At 44.3% G+C, this 19,965-nt stretch overlaps 1 protein-coding gene across 6 annotated transcripts in view; it reads left to right on the forward strand.

The window, feature by feature from the left end:
• FARP2 (FERM, ARH/RhoGEF and pleckstrin domain protein 2) overlaps positions 1–19,965 on the forward strand; it is an 80,266-nt gene that overhangs the window by 14,410 nt on the left and 45,891 nt on the right. For all 6 annotated transcript variants that reach the window (XM_071812334.1, XM_071812335.1, XM_071812336.1 and 3 more), the window contains exons 3-7: positions 6,505–6,609; positions 8,011–8,053; positions 12,266–12,344; positions 14,213–14,310; positions 16,313–16,427. In XM_071812334.1, the coding sequence (XP_071668435.1) occupies positions 6,505–6,609; positions 8,011–8,053; positions 12,266–12,344; positions 14,213–14,310; positions 16,313–16,427 (440 nt within the window). The remainder of the gene's footprint in view (positions 1–6,504; positions 6,610–8,010; positions 8,054–12,265; positions 12,345–14,212; positions 14,311–16,312; positions 16,428–19,965) is intronic.

The raw sequence follows: 19,965 nt of genomic DNA on the forward strand, positions 1-19,965 counted from the left end.
GTGCTGCTGCCACCGCTGTCGTCTGAATGTTTCATTAATAGCAAGTGTCAACTCTAGTGCCAGATTGTCACAGAGCAGTGCCGTGGGCCAGGGTTTTAACTGGGATGACCTTGCTCTTCTCTAGGTAGTCTAGAGCAAAGTATGAACCAGAGGTATCCGGGGGTGCACATCGGTGTTTTTCTCTCTGGGTAATAAAAGCAACTGAGAATTTCTCCTTGACGCCTTAGAGTTTTCACGTGGATCTTGTGTGTGCTGTTTGTACACAGGGCTCAGGGCCCCCGTGTTGGTTGAATGCATAAGGCGGTGCTGGTTTGTTTTTCTCTGGGCACAGTGTGGTTTATTTCAAGTGCTCCAGGTATTTCAGCACGAGAGCGCTTCTGGATCTTGGGACCATTTTTGTCCCTACATGCTCTCTACCTAAGTATCCATTTCCCAGTCTCGTTCGCATAATTCCCTCCCTCTTGGGGATCTTTTCCCATGTCAACAAATTGTTTTCCTCCTTTCAGGCATCTGGCAAGTCCGGCCGCTCTGGAAAAGCGTGTTTGTTCATTTGGCAGTGAAGTGCTTCAACACGGCTTGAACCTTTACATGGCCACAGGTTTTAAAGCTAAACCTTAATTATACGAGCCAGAGACTTGCATTTCTAGAATAATTTGTCTGACTGGATTTGTATTTTTTTTTTTATTCACAACAAAAGCACCACTAAAATTTTAGGATTAAAATTAAAATCTTAGGATAAAGAATCTTGGGGGCAAGTCTTAGATTTATTTTTTTCTTAAACAAAAAATTATACCGAATGTACAGTGTAATAATGTAGTTTAAAGCAGCTCAGAAATTTGTATTTGGCTTTGCAGCTTCTATATTTGAGTAAGTTGGATTTCAGTGCCATGTAGAAATAGCATGACGCACAACGTTTAAAAAAAGAAGTACATTTTCCACGTGAAAGTATACGCTGTCTAAATTTGTGGAGAAGTTCTGAAGTGGTTTTCAGGGTGCTGGTGTGTTCCCAAAGCTCGGTTTGTGACGGTGAATGACGCGCGGGTGTTGGTGCGGTGTCGATGCTCTGTAGGTTGGTACATGCTCTGCAACCCCTTTTTGCTGTTAGTAAAAGAACCTGTAGTTGGAACCTGTCAGCATGTAAGAGTGAATAAAACAAATCTATTTATAGTTAAAACACAATTTTCTTCACAAAGTATTGAAATAATTGAAGCTGGAAGTTCTTGATAGGCGTTCAGATTATCAAAATGAAATAGTACGTAAGCAGTTGCTGGCTGAGCACGTGAAGCCAGAGTTCCACACATCTATCGTTACCAGGTACCCGTTCTGTGGGGAGGCAGGGACTGTTTGCATTTGGGTTAGTTGTTCCAGTCAAAATTGAGGAAATTAAGGGAGTACTGAAAAAGAAGGCAGTTACTTTTTTTGCTTTTCCAGCCCACAGATTAAAAACTGTATGTGGAGTTGTAAGGTCATCTTGTTTGAGCCACGAAAATAAAAGTTAATGAATGGTATTCCTTGCCATCTTACATGATTTCCTTCTTTAAAATAAATATGGTTTGGATGTACATGCTGTATTCCTGAGTGCAGTTTTTGTTTACACGTGGCATTAATGGTCATTATTAATAGGGGGTTTTGAAGGCATTTTTCTGTATCACGCTGCGTTTGGACAGAGATCTGAGAGATTACACAAGGGCTGTGGATAAACAGAGCGATAAACTCACCCAAATGTTTGTGTGCTTCTGGGTAAGAACGGAAATAACAAGTCCAGTGTAACCACTGTGTTTACTTGCCGGTTGTCAATTTTTTCATTTGCCAAAAGATAAGAAATCACGTTTTCATTAGGAAGACCACTTCAGTGCACAAAAGGCAAATCAGTAAGTGGTGCAGGGCTCTGTATTTCGGTCAGTTTTTGCTTCTGGTCAGCTGCTCTGTGTTGGCCACTTGATGTCAAATCTGAACTTGTTCTCTGGTGCAGATTCTCTGTTCATTGTCCCCGCTCTGCAGCGTCTGTAGAACAACAGGCAGGGAGGGTTTGCTGGGCCTGCATGCGCAGTTTCCATTCCACACCTCTGCTTACAACTCCCATTTTTCTCCAAACTGTTCACTTGTGGAGTGACTTTTCTTTCTCTCTGCAGCCTTACTGCTGCCAAAAGTGGATTTTCATGTTTGGAAAGTCTGAGCAGGGGCAGTTTGTCCATTTTGGAGTACGAAAGTACTACTCATTATGAAAATACTGTGTGGGTGGTTTGGGTTTTTTTAAGTTGAAATAAATACGTGGAAGCAGAAAGTTAAGACGTTCTGGCAGGCAAGTTTGGGAGTTACGAAGGAAGAAACGGTTTCGGTAATGCTGAACTACGGTCTGCTGAAAATCACAGGCTATGCGCTCCTAGTTTGTTTTCCTGTCTTCCTGAGCTCGACCGTTCCGGCAGAGGGAGGCTCTGCCACGGAGGTGCTGTTTGAGAACACAGGAAATAACAGTTGGGATGATACAAGAAAAGCAGCCGTTCCAGCTTCATTTTTTTCAATTTACATTTTTACTCCTTTGTCCTAAAAATTACTCACACTGAATATGTTTCGTTTTCTGATGAAGTGAAAAATACAGATACCTCCTTCAGACAAGAAACTTCAGCTTAGAATTTGTGAGCTGGTGGTCTCTTCCAGCTTCCATTAAAAATATATATAATTGGACCAAACAGCCTTCTAATGATGACTTGTTAAAGAAGTCCATGGCACAATTAGAGCTGGGTCAGCGGGGAGAGCTTTGGCCAGCTCTCCGCTTCATTCTTTTTACCCTGTTTCTTTTCTTTCTTTTTATACGGAATAATCCCGAAATATCAGTAGACGTCGTCTTGGCAGCGTATAAAGAGTAATTGAGAAGTCTGGAATGGAAAGCATGCCGTGTGGTGAATTTGTATTGAAAACAGGACCTTTCTGAAACGCGTTCATACAGCTTCTTGCCCTGACGTCAAAGTCACAGTAATTAAGTAATTACTTCAAAGATTTTGCTTTGTGCTGCTTTTAAACAATGATGTGGCCGTACCCACTACAGAACTTTCATTTTTGTCAGCTTTTCAGAAAGATGGTTATAAACGTAACAAACAGTTTGAGAACTCAATAGCTCAAAGTTTTCCGTGACAGCATTTGAGACATAGTAATAAAATATTGTGTTCTGTCTCAAGCTGTTGGAACCCGTTTTTATTATAAAATAAAACTAATACTGTTCTTTTAAAATGTTACATTGTTATTGTTGCTTTATAGTTTGAAGGAAGTCATACGAAATGACATTGAGCTTAGAAAAAGGTTTTTCTCAGCTTGTTATCATAAGTGACATTTAAAATCACAGTTGATAGCCCAGTCAAAATAATTTTACACCTTTACCGTTCGGGTGGCACCTCGATAATTTAATCAGGTGCAAAGTGCTCCCATCTCCAGCCGTCTTAGTTTCTTGGTGGGTTTCTCTGGCCGGGAGTGCAGGGTTGACCATGGCATGAGGTGCTGGCTCCGTGTGCCGAACAGACGCTTTTTTGGGGCGAAATGAAGGCGGCTGGGCAGCCCAGGGGGCCACAGAAAGGTAACTTGGGAGAGACCTGCGTATCACAGGCTGATCAGGAGCAGTTTAACACCTGTGTATAATCAGCCACAGACAGGACTCGGTTTGACTGTAAAGCTTGTCTGACCCTTACCAGACGTCTTTCAGCAGTGAATCCGAGTTTAACCATTCTAACAGAACCAGAATTCCTGCGTATTTCACAGATGAGAAATGCTCCTGGAGGTGGCCACGCGGAGCTGGCGCGGCCCATCTTCTGCAGGGGGAAGCTCACGAGGCCCACCAGGGCACCACTGCATCTCCATCTCGGCATCACTGCCTAAAAGGCATTTCTTTCTCAAATCAATGGTGCCTGTGAATAGTAGGCATATTATGATAATAAATGCATGTGTATCTGTACCATAAAAAAAAAAGGTCCTACTATATTTAAGGATATTTTCTTCTGTTACTACTTCAAGATTTGTCCACAAGTGCAAACCAAAAAATTTATTTCATCTGAAGTTAAAAATTTAATTTTCAAAATGCCTTTCTCCAGGAGCATGTGGGCCCTGTGGCAAGCGATCCGCAACACGTCTGAGAAACGAGTCTGTAGACAGACGGGGAGCAATGTGATTTACTGAAGAGGTGGTGTACCATTAGCTGTGTCATTCCTTATTTCATTGTTGGCATTCAAAAACCAAACCCCACACCCACAGAGTCTTCTGCAAGCACAGATTTTGGCTAAAAAATAAAAGAAAAAAAAAATCACCTGTGTTCTTACAAAGAAAATGCCATTTTAGCCATCACAAAACTTGTCCTGAGAAAGAGGAGAGTGCTCCTTCTGTGTCATATCCCACCCAGGCATCTCTGTATCGCTGAAATGCTGAACAACTGGATTGTTTCTCCTGACTTGCAGTTTTATTTGGGGGGTTTTGACGCCTGACCCAATGCGACACCAAGAAACATTCAGAAGGAATGGAGTTCGGGCCGGGTGCATTCTCCCCCAGGGAGGTGTGCCTGGTGAGAGTGAGTGTTGCCGTCCTGCTCCATCCTGCTCCCTCGGTGGCCGTGGCGCTGCGCTCAGCTCCGCTCCCCCACGGCACTTACCGGGGCTGTTCTCAGGGTTGCACTACTGCACAGCTGCTGTACTTTTTCTCGCTGAAGTTTGGTTTTGGAGCGGTACAGAGGTATTTAGCCAAATTGCAGGTTTTTAAACAGCAACAGTTAATCTCTTTTTTTCTGTAAGCTGCAATTACACTTGAATTTTTATGCATCTCAGTAATGTGAAACAATTTCCCCAACTTTCCCCATATTTTTACCTTTTTAAACCCGCTGTCTTTAAAGTGGCCCATTCTTTCTGTTAGCTATTTTCATTTGCATTTTATGAAATTATTCTCTCTTACAAATTTAGTATAATGCCTAACACTTTTAAAAGATACAGCGTTGTGTGTTTAAAGAGTCAATTACAGAACTGTGTTTGGATGGGGAAGTCTCCGGGCCCTCTGACTTTTCCAAATGAGACACCCCTGGCGAGGGATGCGAAATCCCTTTGGATTCTTGTCTGTGTGATCTGGGTGGGCTGGGGCGGGTCCATAAGAGCCGTTTATCCCGCGGTGGCTGCTGCAGTCGTGCAGTAACAGCTGCTGAGAGCAAGCTTGGATGTTTTCATCAGCAGCCCCAGGTGCGGTTGTGTTGGGTGTGCTTTGCAAGTTTATCGTTTTGTGCTGTGTTACCACAGCCAGATATTTGTTTTGTGACTTTGCGGCTAACTTGGCTCTGAAGGGGCTGGTGTGAGAGGTTCTCGAGGAGAGAATCATCACAAATGGCGTTGCACAGACAGTGTGGCGTGGGGAGGGGGTTTGGGTTCCAGCCGGTTTCTAGGGCAGGGAACCATAGCCTCCTGTTTATTTCTTAATGAACAGAACAAATATGATCGCCTTGGGTTTTCTTGAACTCTGTTGTAAGAAAAAAGGTAGACTTAGGGTTTTTCGAAGATGTTCCTTTGTAGAAGATGGATTAAAACCCATTGTATTAGAACCCTTTGCAGTTTTATCAGCAAAGGCCTTGGCTGTGCAGCCTATGCTGGGTCCTGCTCGCGCAGCCCCTGCTGTCCTGTGGGGCCGCCTGGGCCTCCCTAGGCCAGACCTAAATTCAGGTTGAGTGTGACCTGCCCTGCACCAGCTTTGCTCATCCGGCTTGGACTCGCATCACAGAATCCCAGAATGCCAGGACTGGAAGGGCCCTGTAAAGCTCATCCAGTGCAATCCCCCCATGGAGCAGGAACACCCAGCTGAGGTTCCACAGGAAGGTGTCCAGGCGGGTTTGAATGTCTGCACAGAAGGAGACTCCACAACCTCCCTGGGCAGCCTGGGCCAGGCTCTGACACCCTCACCGGGAGCAAATTTCTTCTCAAATTGAAGTGGAACCTCCTGTGTTCCAGTTTGCACCCATTGCCCCTTGTCCTGTCACTGGTTGTCACCCAGAAGAGCCTGGCTCCATCCTCCTGACACTGCCCCTTTCCATATTGATCCCCAGGAATGAGTCCCCCCTCAGTCTCCTCTTCTCCAGCTCCAGAGCCCCAGCTCCCTCAGCCTTTCCTCACACGGGAGATGCTCCACTCCCTTCAGCATCTTGGTGGCTGCGCTGGACTCTCTCAGCAGTTGCTGGAGGAGCTGCAGATGGTTGCAGCTGATCTGATCTGATCTGATCTGATCTGGTGTCCCAGCTGACCCTGCTGTGAGCAGGAGGTTGGACAGAGGTGACCTTGACCTCCAGCAGCCCTTTCCAGCTCAAGTTCCTTGGCTTCTGTGCAAGCTGTTAGTGGAGCCATCTCTGTGTATGGGGTGCTTGTGTGTTATACTGACAAGAATGATGGCAAAAGTCTTTGAGGTATTTTTCTATGGTTTCTAAAGATGACATTTTTTTTTCATTATTAAAATATATTAATCTCACTGTAGTTTTTTTTTTTTTATTTCTCTTAGTCAAAATATTATGGCCAGACATTGTTGACAGAAGTTTACAAGCATCTGAATTTGATCGAATCGGACTACTTTGGGATCGAGTTCCAGAACATCCAGTCATATTGGGTATGTACAGTCTCCTGACCCATCCAGTACAATTCTTGGCAGTGCTACATTAACAATTGAATTTAAAGATCTTAAAGGTCTTTTCCAACCAAAGCAGTTCTATGATTCTATAATAAAAAGATCGGGTGAATGCAGTTGCCTGCATGGCAAAAGTTTCAGGGTCTGCTAGAGGATTATCTCTTTGATTCCTGCAAATCTGCTTTGCTCGCCAGAACAATGGCAGCTAATAGAGCAGAGGGGAGGAATCAGATTCTGCTTCTTGTTAAATCTCAAACTATGTATGAAGCAGCTAAATAGTTGCTGATGTTCCCACTTTCAGGGATATAAACTCCTTCCCTCTGGAAGGAGGGACATCAACTCAAAGTATAGTCTGTGGAACACTTATAAAATCATATTACACGGGTAATTTTGGTAGTGTTCATATTCATTTAGTTCAGTATTCAATTAATTTCCCTGAGGAGTCATTATGAACCTCTTTCTAATAAATATAAACCTCAGCAGACATACAGACCTGCAAGCTTTTAAAATCATTGATCTGGATAAATCCTGGTGCTCTGTAAGTGTCGTAGTCGCTGATCCTCTGCCTTGTGAAGAGGACGATGTGGCTTCTAAACTAGAAAATGTTCACAAAACTGTGTCTTTGTTATTTTTGCTATTACTTTTTCTAGTTTTAGGACTCACACGCACAAACTATGACTGAGAACACAAGAACGCGAGTAGCACTAATACATGCTGCTCTTCAGTGAAGCAAATACAGTAAAGCTTGGTTAGTTTCTGTTCTGCAAAACCTCCAAAGTGTTTCTGCATCTAATAAGGTTCTTAAAATCCTCAGCTCTCTCTCAGGCAGACAAGTAACCAGTAAGGACCACACTTCACTGTCTTGTTACAGTTCTTTTTGGAGGGGGGGAAGAAAAGAATGGTTGAGCATCCAGTACACTGTGCATTAGTTTTATGGATTCTTTTCCTAGAACAACAGAAGTCTGGCTTTAAAAATGTGCTTGTCAAAAAAGAAAAACTTGTGGGGAATTGCTACTGAGTAGAAATCCGTAGGTAGGTAAGAGAGATGGACAAAGCACATCTTGTACAGACCACGTGTAGTTCTGTAGCCTGACTCCTGCGAGTGCTCTGTGTCATTCCTGTGTTCTGGTGGCTGCTTTTACTGCTGTGACTCCTGCCCAGCTGAGCTTTAAGCACAGATCAGTGGTTTTTCTATTGATACGCGACGAATGTCAATTCAAATAGGTGAGTATATTTTTTAAAAGCAAAGGAGTTGCTGTGTCATTTCAGGGAGGAAGAAATGTATACTCATAAATTACTGCTTTATTTGAATTTACTTTTGATGTGTTCATATTGTATTCAAATATGAATGTCTGCTTGTAATTTTTTTTCCTTTCATTTCAGATTTGGCTGGAACCTATGAAACCTGTTATTAAACAAGTACGGAGTAAGTAGCTTTAAAAAAGGAAGTTTTCCTTCATTTGCATCTGCTTTTATGTGGGTTGCTTTCACAATTATGACTTGATTTACTGGTTATGCTTCCCTGAAAATGGTACTTGCTGGGGGTGATGGCGATTCCTGTTCGGGCATGCAGACCTGACGTTTTTAATGTGTAATATGTGGTGGGTAGAATGGAAACGCGCTGAAGCCGTGAATCTTTGTGATAAATATCTAGACAGGTTGGCTCAACCGGTGTCGAGTTGAAGTGAAACACGACATGTGCTGTTTGTGAGCTTTTGTAAGTTGTGTTGTCTGGTGATGGAAAGGAAGAGGAATGTTCTGATTTATTGCGCCGGTGGTGTCTCAGAGCTGCTTCTGCTCTGTGGCCAGGAGGATACTGCAATAGAGATGCTGTCTTTGCTTTGTGCTACTCTAAAAAGCAACATGAGAGGCACTCGAAAGGTTAAAAATAATTGCAGAATACACTATGCTAGTTCTTCTGACATTGAAAGATTAGATCAAACCTTTTTTTCAACCTTTAGAATGAGTTTAATCCGTTTGCTTATTTCTTTTCCTGATTGTAAAGGCTTTGTGAAAAAACAAGATCCACAAGGGTGTGGTGGATTCCTGGTCCTTTCAAAATCTTGACAAATGTTGACAATTAGTACTGGGAGGTAGTTTTTAGTTACTCTTCTGCCTAAAAGTGATTGCCAGAAAATCAGAAATCACTAATTCTAGCGAGATTTTTTGAACTTTAAGGTCATGGTTTTAACCTTTACCAACATTGGGTTTTCAGCAGAAGAGCCAAGCCAGCTATAAAAGGCGGCTTCCTCAGGAGGGTTTGTCATGCTTTCAGTTCCCCCCCTACCCGCCAGAATATTGTTGAGTGCCATTATTTGTTACATTCCATGTAGTTTGGTCTTTTCCCAGTGTTCCTGGCTGGAAGGAATTATGTGTTAGTCAAAAGATCTGGTGGAGCACAGGTGCTCCTTGGTTACTCCTTTTGTGTCCTCTTCTGTACAGGGTCCACTGGGGAGATTTGCCCTTAGGCCGCGTGTTCCCTGCCGGTGCTTATGTTGTTCTAAAATGGTTTAAAACCGTGAGACTCTGCTAAAATTTATGGCTTTTCTGTGGTTGAATCGTTCAGGAGCGTCTTCCTGGGAACTCTTGGACAGTTCTGCTGAATCCGCAGCCTGCGGAGGGGAGTTAACGTTACCGTTTGACAACGTGCACATTAAGAGCTAAGGGATGTTTTCCAACATTTTCACTTTCGGAAGTTTTGCTGAGGTTCTTTTTTGGTGTTTTCTTAGTTGGTTTGCTTTTTCAGAATGGAATGATTTTGCAGTTCACCTTGTCACTCTTCGCCCAGCAGCAGGGGATGTGTGAGCTGTTATCATGGGCTTTAAAGAACCACAGCCCAGACCTGGTACTTTGTGTGGATGACTTTTCGTGTTTAATGCAGTTCTGAGTCTTTGACGTGCTCTCTAAAGACAAAAGCTTTAGATTATTAACATTTACTTCAGATTAGTCTTGGCTAATGACCTCTTTGGAGATGTGAAGAACGTTGTGTGGTATGATAAAGATTTTGGTTTTGATTCATTTCAAATGAACACAGTCAGTTTTACTGCAGAACAGCTCCGGAGGGCGAGGGCTTCAGATCCAGATGCTTGACTACCTGACAGGCGTACAGTATCGGGTTGGCATTTGGGTACCTTCTCGGGGGTGTTGCTAGTTTATATAGTGCTGTGTTCACCATACCTGCATGGGTAATTTTGCCTGATGTTTTTGGCGGTGTTCTTGGTTTTGCTCAGATTGGGTTTCTTACAATGTATTCTGTAGCTTTGTTAAGACTGGCTCAGTGTTTCTTCTCCTAATTATAATGGGACTTACAGAGGAAAGGCAAGATTAAAAAAAGAAAAGAGGAGGAGTTGTGCTGCAGAAGCAAATGTGCAGTATTATGTACAAATATGCAGTATTATGTATTTAGTTTTTAATACTCATTGTCATTTGCTGTAAGCGATGCTCAGGACACTGCCCAGGTTGCTCTGGTAGCGACACTTTGCAGTTGATGGGCAAGAGTAACGCACTGATCTGTTCATAACCTTGTGGAGCTCTCCAAAGGCTCTGAGTATTTTCAGAAATTTGATGTAAAGTTGTTGTTTTATGGGTGGTGGGTGTTTGTTTCCCTCTGGAATAATTAAACCTATTTATTTTCCCCACTTGGTACATCTCAAGAACTATAAAATCCTTAGTATGGTTTTAGTCTGTGCCAAATGCGAGCTTTGTGTATCGTTATAAGGTGTTATTTCCAGCTCCTTTCATTTTCGGATGTGGCACTGTCATTTGGGTGAGGATTTGGGGATTGCGTTCACCAAAGCTGTGATAATTCTGGGCTCAGAGAATGGGAGCTGCTCCTCTTGCCGCTGGGTGAGCCTTAGTTCTCCAGCTACTTGGCAGGAAGCGGAGTTTGTTATTCCCCTGTTAGCAAACAAGAGCGTGAGTGAGTGGAGGAACATTTGGGGTGTGGGAATTGGCTATTCCGGCCAGCAGAAATCAGTGTGCTTTGGGGTGGGCAGGGTTAAACTGGACTTTGTCAAGCTGTAAGAGATCTTAGAGCTTAAAATAAATTAAACCAGGCTGGTTAGTGCGCTTACCAACACGCTCAAACAGATTTGATGATGATTTTCTTTTTAATTTGGCTAGGCTTGCTTTGGAACTGCAGCAGCTTGTGGAATCCCAGGGAGGGCAGGGCTGGAAGGCGTCTCCCCCATAAGCAGGGCTGGTCTTGAAGTTCGCTTGGGTCATGAAATCTGTGGCCAGTGGTGTAGCAAGAAGCGGGACTGCAGTTTTTCCTCTTCCCAGCTCTTCCCCTGTCTTTTAGAGGGGGTCTGTCTTTCCAGGGTTTGTCCTGCCTTGTCTAGCTCTGCACACTCCAGGCGGCCTGTCCCAACTCCTGGGGACAGGTCCGGGTCCCTGGCAGGTGGCTGGAGATGCCATGAGTGGGGCTGTGGGATGAGCAGCTCCTGTCCGGCGGGGTCTGCAAATGGAACTCAGCTGGCTCTGGAAGCAAAGGGGGGTCAGTGCTGTGCCTGCCAAACACGTGGCTGTTCCTGCTTGGAGCCGGGAAAACCCAGCGGCAGAGCAGTGCTGCCCAGTCATGGTGATAGTGGCGCCCTGTGATATCCCTCTGAAAACCCTACTGACATGGCTCTGTGGCCATCGCTGAATGTCAGGGGCTGGAAGGGACCTGGAAAGCTCATCCAGTGCAATCCCCCCATGGAGCAGGAACACCCAGCTGAGGTTCCACAGGAAGGTGTCCAGGCGGGTTTGAATGTCTGCAGAGAAGGAGACTCCACAGCCTCCCTGGGCAGCCTGGGCCAGGCTCTGCCACCCTCACCCCAAACAAGTTTCTTCTCAAATTTAAGTGGAACCTCTTGTGTTCCAGTTTGCACCCATTGCCCCTTGTCCTGTCACTGGTTGTCACCGAGAAGAGCCTGGCTCCATCCTCGTGACACTGCCCCTTTCCACACTGATCCCCAGGAATGAGTCACCCCTCAGTGTCCTCTCCTCCAGCTCCAGAGCCCCAGCTCCCTCAGCCTTTCCTCACACGGGAGATGCTCCACTCCCTTCAGCATCTTGGTGGCTGCGCTGGACTCTCTGCAGCAGTTCCCTGTCCTTCTGGAACTGAGGGGCCACAACTGGACACAATATTCCAGGTGTGGTCTCCCCAGGGCAGAGCAGAGGGGCAGGAGAACCTCTCTGACCTACTGACCATCGAGGCAGCCAGAATCATGACACTGAAACTGATAATGTGATCCAGTCACAGTTGGGTTTTCTTGATATAAAATGTTACACAGAGCATTATGGACTATTCTAAATAGTTACTAAGGCTTCTGTTTAGATTTAAATGTTGAATTTTTTTTTCCCCTGTTGTTGAGATTGACAAGAACAGCATTGAGAAGGGGATGAGATGGGTATTGGCGGGCATGCCAGGACCAGGCCGCAGGTACACTTGTTTTCAGAGGAACTGAATAGCCCTGTCTGCTGTGTCTCCGTTGATGTGGGCCATCTATACCCCATGAGCCCTATAGATAGCCAGCAAGCTGAAAGCTGGCCAGACTTTGTGTGCACTGTATTGCTCTGCATGTTGGAAAATGTAATCTGCATGTGCTGATGAAGAGCAAGAGTTTGTTGTGAAATGACTGAACATTTCTTACAGGACCAAAGACTACAATGCTTCGTCTAGCGGTCAAGTTTTTCCCTCCAGACCCGGGTCAGCTGCAAGAGGAATATACCAGGTAAAGTCTTGTTTGGAAGATTTGTATTTGCATTAGCTACTGAAATAATAGGAAGGTAAGAATAGGAGGACATGGGTTCTGTTTCCAAACCAAACTGACGTTGAAGATGAGCAAAAAAGCACTTCTCATTAGTGTCACAGCTTTGGAAGACACACGTCGGCAGATGGATGTTATTGGAAAACCTATTTTTCAAGGCAGAAAACAGCGCAGGTTAGGGCTTGCCAGACATGACAGTGCCAAGAGACAGTCTAGAGAGAAAATACTCAAATTTATAAACAGTAACTAGATAAAATAACCAGTACATACTTTGTAAATGATTGATTGTTTAAAACTGTGAAGTCCACGCTTGTAAGTGTTCTCTGACGAGCTTTGCTGTGCACGTTTTTCACCAGCGCTCCCCATGGGTCACTTTGGCCAGTCGCTCGCTGATCATTAGTGGGTTAAGCAGGCACTTGCTGGCACCTGCGAACGTGCTTTGAAGTCTGGGCCTCTAACAGGCACGTTCCCCGGGATTTTAGTGTTTGAAGAGCTCATCTAATGCGTTTCATCTTTTAAATGGAAATCCTTGGAGACATGTGCAGCGTTCCTTATTTCACAGTAAACCAGCAGAACTGCTGTGATGAGATGCAATTGTCTCTTGTGATGATGAATACTTTCTCAGTGTTTCCTTTGCTCCCAATTTTCCTATGTTAATTGCAGGTTTTTGTAGGAATTTCATTAGGAATGCATCTTTTTGGAGCAGGAACTGTATTTTTGCCTGTTTATAAAGTATTTATCGTGGAATTCTGGTCTGCACTTAAAGCGTCTTGGTATTTCATAATGCTATTAATGATATGTACACTTCATTGTGACTATATTGGAGAAATCAAAGTAGCTCAGTCGGATATGCAGAAAACAGAGCATACTTTGTACAAGTTTTTAATGCATACTTTGATTACTTCAAAAAACCGCCCCCACATTCAAAATGTATACCGTTTATTATCTTTTTGCCTCAAGAATATGATAGATAATGTTTTAAAATCAATTATTCTTTTAGAAAAAGTTACTGTGTCTTTCAGGGTGTAATTTCATTATGAATATTAGTCAGTCTCTCAGTTCAAAGGTTTATAGTAATGAGCTGCCTCTTTACTGGAGTCCATATTACACCATCTTTCAAGTAAAAAGGAAGTCACAAAAGACTTGCCAACGTTACTTTCATAGAAATAGATGAAGTTTGGGTTAGGTTGGTCCTTTCAAGGTTGGTGCTTTCAAGGCTGCCATGCTTTTCCTTCTACCCTTGTATGTTTTGCAGGCAGCTTATTATACAAAACTGTTAAATAGAAATGTATTCCTCTTTAACATCTGGTTGGAAAATACTTTAGTTGAATGAGTATAGCAGTATAAGAAAAGCAAATTGAATTTCTTACTGTCTATGTAGGCTGCTAACATAGTCCTGGAAAATACAACCACTGCATAAACAGAGTGCTAGCAGAAATGCTCGTTATTTTTCTTAACAAGGAATTAGAACCAGCAATGTTCCTCTGTCTTTAATAGATAAAATCACTTGAAGTATTCAGTAAGTTTCTTTCCAGCTGAAAATGACAGCTGCTGTTACTTCCCAAATCTGACTTATTCAAAGCGTGGTTTTCCTTCTGCCCGTGTTCCCTTGTGTTCATTTGTACTGATAAACTGCACTGCAATAGTCACGGGCTGTTTGGTTTAATTTGACCGCTGTTGGTAGCCAGGCTTCTGTGTTACCGTGTGTTTGGAGAGAGGAAGAGCGAGGAGGCGCTGGTTTTATAAAATCCTGCTTTCAGAAAGCCCTTGTCTCACCGTTTTTTCTGGTGCCGAGGTGGTGTTTGTAACTCCAAGCTGTGGCTCACTCTCAGGTACCTGTTTGCATTGCAAATCAAGAGGGACCTGGCGGAGGAACGTCTGACCTGCAGCGACAACACGGCCGCACTGCTGGTCTCGCACCTCCTGCAGTGTGAGTATCGCGCCCGCGGGAGCTGAAAGCGTTCTCCGTGCTGCAGTGTTTCCCTCTGCGTGTGCGGTGAACCCCTTGGTTTTGAACACCGCGATTATGCCCAGGGCTAGCAGTGGGGCGGAACAGCTGGTGCTTACAGATGGGATGGCTTTGGCTTCGTAGACGCTGTAGGAAACCAAACCCCCTGCGTGCTGTCTGTGAACCAGCTCACCAGCACTCCCCGTCCTGCTCCCGTCTGCCTCCTGGCTTCCCTGCCTTGGTTTCACAATTTCCCCGTGGCTGGCGGGACATCACTGCATAGAGACTGGGCTGAAATAGTAACACGCCAAAACAAGTCCAGCAGTGGGACTGTTCCTCCTTGGAAATGGGAAGCAATTGCTTTGGAAGTTCTCCATGTTGCTGCTTGTTCAGTCTGTATGTACCTAGAGGCCTAAAAATGTGGCCTTGAGGATGAGCAGCTTGAAATCCTTGAATGTGTTCAGACACTGAATCAGCTGGAGCAGCAGCCAAATGATGAGAGTGGTTACAAATGTGTAACCCGAGCTACCGAGAAGGGGTTTTGTGCCTCCCTGCTGGCTTGGAACAAAAACCGTTAAATGATATCTCTTCACATGTGCACTACTAAATAGTTATTAGTTATATAATTCTGCATTGTAATATAATAATACAATTAGTTATGGTGATTTTATTGGAAGAGCGAAGCCATCTTGTGCGTGGCATCTGTGAGTGACACAGTTAACATTTGCTCGTGGTTTCCAGCAGTGCCGTGCAGAGCTGGTGGGCGAATCTCAGCATCTCCCCTCGCTTAACCAGCTTCTGCTCTCCTAGAAAATTAGAAACGAGAAAGAATATGATTATTTTTAACATAAACAATATTACAAAAGTATCTTTCCATTTTTTTTCCTTGTCATTTCATATGCTGGCGTGATTTTAAACTCTTTTGAAGAACAGCTGCCCTGGATGAGATGATGAGTTAGATGTTTAGTTGCCCTTGATGAGCTTTGCTTCCACGTATTTGTCCAGTTGTTGAATTTGCTTATATTTTTGGCAACCTTCCATGAAAATGAGCTTTACAGCTTAGTTTGGGGGAATTCTGTAGGGTGACATCTACCCTTTTGTCTTTTTAAAACTTTTTGTATTTTCATTTAATATTGTAACTTCGTAGTTTAGTATCAGAAAAAGTAAATCATTTTTAAAGTGTATTTATTCATATATGTATGTAATTTTTACATATGTCTGCATATGTCCTGCCTGCCTTGTGCTTCTCTTTTCCAAGCCAAAGTCTTGTGGTCGTTTCGTGCCTTAATCACATGAAGCTGTTCCACACTTTGAATTCATGCTTTTTTTCTTTGTAAATCTCTTCCTAAATCCACAGCGTCATTTCTGAAAGGCATCAATATGTGAAGGGGATGCCAGAGGCTCTGAGGGGATTACAGTCACATAACACTCCTTTCTTGTTTCGCTATGTATTTATTTTTGACAGTTCCTAAAACGTACATTCCCCTCTGCCCACGTAGGCTTTTGTCCATAACTATTTTATGTATATTTGCAAAAATTAAATTGAAATATACTGGTTTGGTATGAGGTATCTGTAAGAAAGGAATATTTATAACTACTCCTACGTTTATACTGTCCTAAAATGAGATTCGGCCCTTTGAAGGCAATGGCGAGGCTGATGTGTCCCCGTGAAAATGAGTTTGACACCCTGGATGAGGCCACCTCATGGCCCTGCCACACAAGTCTCCTGTCTTTGACTGTAAAGACTCAGTTTTCCAAATGATGTTCCAGTAGTGCTATAATCCCCAGGAAGTCTACTTGGAATAAACATGAGTGGTTTGTAAAATGAAGCTGGATAGAAAGCGTAATGCACCGATTTGAAGCACTTAAAGGAAAACACATTCTGGCTCTTGGGGTCTCTGTGATTCCTTACCAAGTATTTTCTGTCATTGTTCCTTTTCCTTTGGTTCTTCCTATTCTAACGTTGTTTTCTTTTCTGTAATAGCTGAAATAGGGGATTTTGATGAATCAGAGGATCGAGAACACCTTAAAACAAACCAGTATTTGCCAAACCAGGAAAGAATTGAAGGAAAGATTCTGGAGTTCCACAGGAAGCATGTGTAAGTGAGGATGAATGTACACCCCTAACGTTTACTCCTGGGAGCAGGTGCACTCGCTCGGTAGAGGCTGAGCACACTGTGCAATAGCATGAGATGGAGATTGTGTAAGTTAAACACCATTTATATCTAACAAGCAAAGTTGGATGCAGCAGTAGTTACACAGTTAAGACAGAGTTGTTGGGCAATAGTTTTTCTCGAGTGATTTTTCAGTGCACCTTAAATAATGGGCCAGAGAAAGCTACTATGAGCTTATAATAGTGGTTTTAAGCGAAATCATTCTTCAGAATTTCCAGTCTACCAAGTTTAAGTTCAGCTTGCCGTCAAATGCATAGGTCTTCCTTTTGTCTAAATAATTATAGATCAGTCGCATTGTACTCATTCTGTACTCATTAAGCATAAAGGAGATGGAGAAAGGTGGAGGGAGTGGGGGAGAAGTCACTTTAATCAGAATCTGATCATTTTTTAAATCAGTAAAGTTTATTAGGGACAAAGAAACTATTTTCCACAAAAATAAAATCAATTGCAATACAGACTCAGGAAGTCCAGAAACAAAAACTTCATTGTCTGAAATGCTTGCATCTGTCCATTTGATGTACAGTGAGGGTGTGTGTTTTACAGTCTAACGTGTCTGCTCTTAAAATGTGAAGTTCTACCCTGTGTGCACTGTAAAATCACAGAATAATTTTGGTTGGAAAAGCCTCTCAAGCTCATCGAGTCCAACCATAACTGCCCCTGACACTGCCCCATGTCCCTGAGAACCTCATGTCCGTCTGTCCAACCCTCCAGGGATGGTGACTCCAGCACTGCCCTGGGCAGCCTGTTCCAATGCCCCACAGCCCTTTGGGGAAGAAATTGTTCCCCACATTCAACCTCAGCCTCCCCTGGCGCAACTTGAGGCCGTTTCCTCTGCTCCTGGCGCTTGTTCCTGGGGAGCAGAGCCCGACCCCCCTGGCTCCAAGCTCCTTTCAGGCAGTTCAGAGATCAGAAGGTCTCCCCTCAGCTCCTGTTCTCCAGCTGAACCCCCCAGGTCCCTCAGCTGCTCCCATCACACTTGTGCTCCAGCCCCTCACCAGCTCCGTTCCCTTCTCTCAACTCGTTCCAGCACCTCAAGGCCTTTCTTGACGTGAGGGGCCCAAAACTGCCCCCAGGATTCGCAGTTTGGCCTCCCCAGGTCCCAGCACAGGTTCGGTCACTGCCCTGGGCCTGCTGGCCACACCAGTGCTGGTCCCAGCCAGGACGCTGGTGACCTCTTGGCCACCTGGGCACACGCTGGCTCGTGTTCAGCTGCTGTCACCAACACCCCCAGGGCCTTTTCCACCAGGCACTTTCCAGCTGCTCCTCCCCGGCCTGCAGCGTCCGTGGGGTTGTTGTGACCCAAGTGCAGGACCCGGCACTTGTCCTTGTTGAACCTCAGTCAGTTGTCCTCAGCCCATCGTTCCAGCTGGTCCAGATCCCTTTGTATGGCCTTCATACCCTCCAGCAGATCAACACTCCCGTCCAACTTGGTGTCCTCTAAACTTACTGAAGGTGCACTTGATCCCCTCGTCCAGATCATTGATAAAGAGATTAAACAGAACCGGCCTCAGTACTGAGCCCTGGGGACACCACTCGTGATCAGCCAGCAACTGGATTTGGCTCCATTCAGCACAACTCTTTGGGCTCAGCCATCCAGCCGGTTCTTTATCCATTGCAGATACACCATCCAGGCCACGAGCTGCAGCTTCTCCTGGAGATGCTGTGGGATACGGTGTCAAAGGCTTTACTGAAGTCTAAGTACACAACACCCCCAGCCTTTCCCTCACCCACTCAGCGGATCACCTTGTCATAGGAGATCAGGTTGGTCAAGCAGGACCTGCCTTTCACAAACCCTTAGTGACTGGGCCTGATCACCTGGTTGTCTTGTATGTGTCACATGATGGCACTCAGGATGATCTGTTCCATGACCTTCCCTGGCACCGAGCTCAGACTGACAGGCCTGTAGTTCCCTGGATCCTCCTTCCAGCCCTTCTTGTAGATGGATGTCACATTTGCCAACTTCTAGTCAACTGGGACCTCCCTGGTTAGCCGGGGTTGCTGATACACAGTTGAAAGTGGCTTGGTGAGCACCTCCACCAGGTGCCTCAGTGCCACCAGATCCCGTCTGGCCCCATAGGCTTGTGTGTGTCTCAGTGGCGTAGCGGGTTTTTTGGTAAGTAACAAGATTTGGAGTAGATTGAACATGGTGGTTGTAAAGGAGAAGCCAACCTACAGGGAGGATCTGTCATGACCGAAACACTGCCCGGAAGATCAGGGTTTGCACTGCGTGATCCGTATTTGCCCCAACTTTGTTCTTTTAGGCTTGTAAGCACACAGTGTTAATATCACTGCGAAATTTCAGAGTGCTACCTGCCATCACGTCCTGACCTCGTGTGCAGTTCAGAGCTGACAGCTTAAACCAGGAGGAGGTGTTTGATAAAATGGTGATAAAGGTTTGATTTCACCTGGTAGGTCTGTCTTTTCTGTGATTTTTGAGACCTCAAGTGTTAGAATTTAGCAGCTTGGAGTGCTTTTATTAGTTGGGATTATCCACACATACATTATATTAAGCACGGTTATGTGTTGTTATGCAAATACTGTATTAGAAGTTTAACTTTTCCTTTTGCTCTGCATGGGGAGACTCGGGGATTGTTGCTGACTGACTTTAAGACGGAATGGAGATTTTTCAGGGCGGCAGCTGTGTTTAAGGCATGTATTTTCTAACAATACATATCCTTCTGTATTAGAAAATCAGTTCCAGAGCATTTAAATAATTGACTGTGTGCGTTTTACGGTCACTCTTTTTTATTAGTACTGAAATTCTTGATACTGATGGAGTTGCAGCTTTGTTGCTTCTCAATGAAATCAGATGTTTTTTTCTGATTTTGAACCTTTGAGGTGCATGTGGAAATGATGAAGGAACATATTACATGCTGTTTTGAAGTAATTTGCGGTAATTTTGAAGGAAATTAATATGCTTGCTAGGATTCTTCACCTTGAGAGAAAACCATTAATTGCTCAGAAGTATTTCATCGTTTTTCTCATGTCAAAAGAAAAGTGGTGAAACGATCAGGCAGTAGCTTCAAAGCAAATGAAAGGAAAAGGGGGAATGTCCTTTTCATACAACCCATAACAACATTGTGAAACTTAGTGCTGCAAGACGCCGCACAATCTAAAGCTACAGAGGGCTTCAGGAAAGGATTTGGTGGTACCATACAGTATAGGCTGGTGGTTCCAAACTGGAGATTTCTTTCGAACATGAGATGTGAGATGTTGTAGTTCTGAGATAGGTGCATGCAGACCCTGCACAGAACAGCCCGTCGTTAACATCCTGCCTGGATCCCTCTGAGTGGCTTCTGCTCGCGGGGGATTTTCTGGGTTTACTTTGCTTGATGGGAAGGTCGTGGGTGACTTCCCAGTGAGTCAGGGACTGGTCATTCTATTAATTAGATCTGAGTTTTTTTCAGACAAGTTACTTCTAATCACTCTTTACACTAAGGGGAGTTTGTATTTTTGCCCGCCA

This window comes from Patagioenas fasciata, chromosome 9 (genome assembly GCF_037038585.1).
Source record: "Patagioenas fasciata isolate bPatFas1 chromosome 9, bPatFas1.hap1, whole genome shotgun sequence".
In the NCBI taxonomy this organism is placed as follows: Eukaryota; Metazoa; Chordata; class Aves; order Columbiformes; family Columbidae; genus Patagioenas; species Patagioenas fasciata.